General features: G+C 43.6%; 1 protein-coding gene across 1 annotated transcript; it reads left to right on the top strand.

Annotated features, from left to right (window-relative positions):
* The first annotated feature begins 3314 nt into the window (after positions 1-3314).
* Positions 3315-4044, top strand: CETN1 (centrin 1). Its single transcript, XM_047793470.1, has one exon. It carries the CDS (start codon positions 3351-3353, stop codon positions 3867-3869), a length of 519 nt encoding a protein of 172 aa, XP_047649426.1. The 5' UTR covers positions 3315-3350; the 3' UTR covers positions 3870-4044.
* Positions 4045-4543: the final 499 nt, after the last annotated feature.

Here is a 4543-nt window from a genome sequence, read left to right as displayed (position 1 = left end):
TTTCTGCCTTGGGTGGCACCTGGAATTTGCTGAATTTGCTGAGTTCAACTTAAATTTAAAAGGCTCCTGAGCCTCACCTTTTTCAAGCCACTGTAAGTCTAATGGAAAACCAAATAATTAGAATAAGCAAACTGCAGGGGTCCTTTTGCTTGCTCTCTGCTGACTCTGGACCCAGCTGTGGAATTCCAGCTCCTCTTCACTCCCCCCCCAACCCCAGCCCTTTCCAGCTGTTAAGCTCTTAGGACCAGATTTAAACAACCGTCTCTCCTCTTCCCCCTTTCAATCAACAACTGATTGAGCATACTACCTAGGACAATGTGGTATAGAAAATGCTCAGTGCAGGAACAAAACCAAACAAAACCGCTCAGAACTATGGATTTTCCAGAACATCTCATTTACTTTATGTTGGTCTTCTTCAAACTTGAAAAGTGACTTTAAAGCAATGAAGCTGAATTTCGCAAGCATTATGTAGACTCTGACTGATGCCAACCAAAAACACTTTGCCCAGACTGCTTCCCAGCAGAAAGGGGATGGGGTGAAGCAGAATTGAAGAACGAATGTAAATTCCAAGCATATTGCTCCTCCTCTCAGTGACTCAGCCCCAATGGGTTCCTGCCTGAGATCCTACAAAATCTCGTTAAATCTTTCTAGGGAAGATGATTAATTGTTGTTAGGCTAAGGGAAGAAAATTAGTATCGTACCTTCCCAGTGACACTGCACTTTGGTAATAATCTCAACTACTAAAGAAGGCAGTGTGGAGTGGTGAACAAAGCCTCAGCAGTGGACCCAAACCAACTAGGTTTAAATTCCAGAGCCACCATTTATTGGCTGTGCACCCCTGTATATGTGACAGCCCCTCCCAGGCCTCATTTTTTTTTCATTTGCAAAAGGATGACAAGGATTAAATGAGAGGACCAAGCCCAATGCTAGGCACCTAATCAATGTAAGCTTCCCTTCTTCTTTTCAGATCACAGACTATGAACACAAAGTAACTCCCTAAGAGAGCTGACTCTGGCCAAAGGCACTGTTTTCTCCAAAAGGAGCTCCTGGTGGCCCTTAGCTGTGACTGCTGATTGCACACATCTGGAAACCATGACAACCGTTTTGCTTTGAGCTCAGCTTGGCCCAAATGTAGCTCTATATAAAGCAGCCTCTATCCTTCAGTTTTTCCCAACACATCATAGTTTGGCTTGCATTTGGGTAGAAGAGTGGATGTCAAAAGAAATGCACAATGTCTGGGACAAATTCATATTCAGCTAACAATCACCCAGCCCTGTGTGGCCCCTGAAGTAGCTTCTTATAGTCACTGTCCCTGGGGTAGCTCCCTGAACACTCTCAGGAGCCCTAATAGGAAGCTCTATTCCTACTATGTGGTAAGCATACTGCAAAGTATGCCTACTTGCAGATGTTTCAACCAAGTCTGGGTGGTTAAGTGACTTTCTCAAAGTCACAGGGATAATAAAGTTTGGTATAAGATCCCAAGCTCTTTGACCCAGTTAAGATAAAGGAGGCTTGAGACTTCCCTGGTGGCCTGGTGGGTTAAGGACCTACCAGTTGTCACTGCTGTGGCTTAGGTTGCTGCTGTGTCACAGGTTCAATCCCTGGCCTGGGAATTTCTGTATGCCATCGGCATAGCTAAAAAAAAAAAAGAAGGAAAAGAAGAAAGCAAGCAAGCAGGAGGATTTGCAGGGTTGGAAGGCAGGCAATGTCAATTTATACTTGCCAAAGTCTACTTCAAGTTGACACCATTTGTGACAAGTGCTAGGGAAGGCGGGTGTTGGAGGAATGTCCCAGTAAGTTTCCTTGACCTTTAGAAAGCCTGGACCCAGGCCCTCTGTCCATTATGTCATATATCGACCGAGGCAGGTAGTGAGATCTGGCTAATTAAGCTTGTCGTGTAAACAATATCTGATCACGAATTTTAAAAAACACTCCTAGCATATTTTAATCTTTTGGGGTTTTGTTTGTTTTATTTTGGCAATTCAGAAGTATTTTAAGCCCATCATTAACTGTCATTTATTTATTCAACAAATATTTATTAACCTACTTAATATATGTTAAGCACTGTTCTAGATGCTGAGGATACAAAAATCCTTCAATTAAAACTCTTGAAATTGCCCTCAGTTGTAACTGATCAAGTAGGGATAAATCGAGAATTTTTTTTTTTTTTTGCAAGAATGCTAAAGTCAGCTTTCTGTTGTGTTTTTTTAAATCATTTAAAGAAGGAACAATCACTCTCTTTTTTTATTTTTACCACCATAAGCAACAATAGTTTATTCAAAATATTTTAATTATGTGCAAAGAAACATTCATTTTTCATTGATGCGAAGGGAAAACCCTAAAGATGTCCAGCCTTTGCTCAAACAAAAATCACTGAGTCCTAGCATCTACAGAGCAATTCCAGACACAATCCCTTTATGGGCTGACTTGGTGAATTTGTTCTTTCTTTTCACCTGAAAAGCCTGTTTTTCTCTTGCCCCTTTGTTCTCAGGAGGCAATTTTGAGTCCCAGCATGCCCAGTATCACCTCCTCCTGTGTCCACTGCCCAAGCAGGGCCATCAGAATGTGGTTTTCAGCACAGCCCCAACTGGATGATAAACAGTGAGTAATACGCTGATAGTGTTTTCTAAACTACCAACCCAGAAGGCAGTATTTCAGCCCCTGTCTCTCCAAGTCAAAGCCTAGTGAATGAAACTATGACCATTATTCAACTGCAATTATACTGAGCATGTAAAATGGAATCACTGAAAGTAAATCTCTCCTGTGGATATCACATCTCATGTTTCAGTGCACACCAAATAAGCTCGTGAAACTTTCATTACTGTTGAGCATAATGTCAGGAAACACACTTGTACAAATTTTCTACATAACTTTTTCCGTTTTATCTGTTTTCCATTTATGTCAAGTTGAACACATGGTGTGACTTTTAATATACTCTCCTCCTCCTTCCCCACATTTTATGTCAAGGAATCAAACTCAGTCTTGATGATCCTAAGCTTACCCTTAGGTAACCTCAGGCCAGGAGGGTTTTTTTAAGTTTGTATGGAAAAGGAGAGAGGAAGATAACCTCCAAATAACCATATTAACCTTGTCCTATGAATGCTGACAGATGGCCTGGAAAGAACAAATGCCAACAAGTTACAGAGGACAACAGTGGATACAAGCAAGTCTTGCCAGCTTGGGTAGTAATGGAGGAGACTGCGGCAGTTAAAGTGCATCAGACCTCGAAGCCCCCAGAGAGGGCACGAGGGTTGAAGGAGGGGAGGCCCCGCGCCCGCGTTCCAGGTGGGGGCGCCCCAGCGCAAGCGCAGTGAGGTCAAGCGTTAAATAACCACCGCCACCGCCGGAGGATGGCTTCCAGCTTCAAGAAGCCACAAGTGGCCTCCACCAGCCAGAAAAGAAAGGTGGGACCTAAGCCTGAACTCACTGAAGATCAGAAGCAAGAAGTTCGCGAAGCGTTTGACCTCTTCGATGCTGACGGCAGCGGCACCATCGACGTGAAGGAGCTGAAGGTGGCTATGCGAGCGCTGGGCTTTGAACCCAGAAAGGAGGAGATGAAGAGGATGATCTCGGAGGTGGACAAGGAAGGCACAGGGAAAATCAGCTTCAATGACTTCCTGGCCGTGATGACTCAGAAGATGGCCGAGAAAGATACCAAAGAGGAAATCCTGAAGGCTTTCAGGCTCTTTGACGACGATGAAACTGGCAAGATCTCATTCAAAAATCTAAAACGCGTGGCCAATGAGTTGGGGGAAAACCTCACGGATGAGGAGCTGCAGGAAATGATTGACGAAGCGGACCGGGATGGAGACGGCGAAGTGAACGAGGAAGAATTTCTTCGGATCATGAAAAAGACCAACCTGTATTAATGTTGGTTTCTCAGGCAAGCACGTGCAGAGTTGAGTCTCACTTGCCGGGTTCCCTGCTTCTGTTTTGGGAAACCTTGATTTAGAGGACTTCACTGCCTCTCTCCTTACCCCCAATTTGTCTTAAAAGCTCTACTTCCAAATCTCTAGCTCAATTACAGAAGTTTAAAGATGCTTTTAACATGAGTTTTGGTTTGTAATTCCCATGGGCAGACCTGGAGTAGTTTCAGTTGAATCAAGAGTTCTGAAATTCTTGTCCCCAGGCCATGTGCCCTGCATTGGTGGACATCCATTAAAGTGAAGGCAATGTGGCTTCTTGGGACAAAACAGCAGTGCTGTTCTCTTGGCGCTTCTTTGGTGGTCTTAAATTATTTTGCTTCATATGTAATTCCTTAAATTCAAGTCATTGTTCTTGCAGGATGAGGTGGATTCATCAGCGGGTCATCCTAGCCATTGCTTTTCACTTAACTGAATCTTGGTTTGAAGGAAAACATCGCAGCTATTTACTGCGCTCAGGAAAGGTACTGTTCTAAGGGATAGGCTTGCCTTTGGCTGGTGGTAAATTGTGCAACTGAGACTATTCTCTGACTTCGTCACATGTAAACGATTCTCCATTTGTGTATATGTTATCTACTGTGGATTATCCAGGGCTGGAATGTATTCATTCTTGGGCTACA

The sequence above is a fragment of the Phacochoerus africanus genome, chromosome 8 (assembly GCF_016906955.1).
Source record: "Phacochoerus africanus isolate WHEZ1 chromosome 8, ROS_Pafr_v1, whole genome shotgun sequence".
Classification (NCBI taxonomy): Eukaryota; Metazoa; Chordata; class Mammalia; order Artiodactyla; family Suidae; genus Phacochoerus; species Phacochoerus africanus.
The sequence above is the reverse complement of the archived record's forward strand: the minus strand, read 5'-3'. Positions and strand labels throughout refer to the sequence as shown.

Excerpts from the sequence above, each read along its gene's own strand:
- CETN1 (XM_047793470.1), top strand. The coding sequence starts at position 3,351 with ATGGCTTCCAGCTTCAAGAAGCCACAAGTGGCCTCCACCAGCCAGAAA.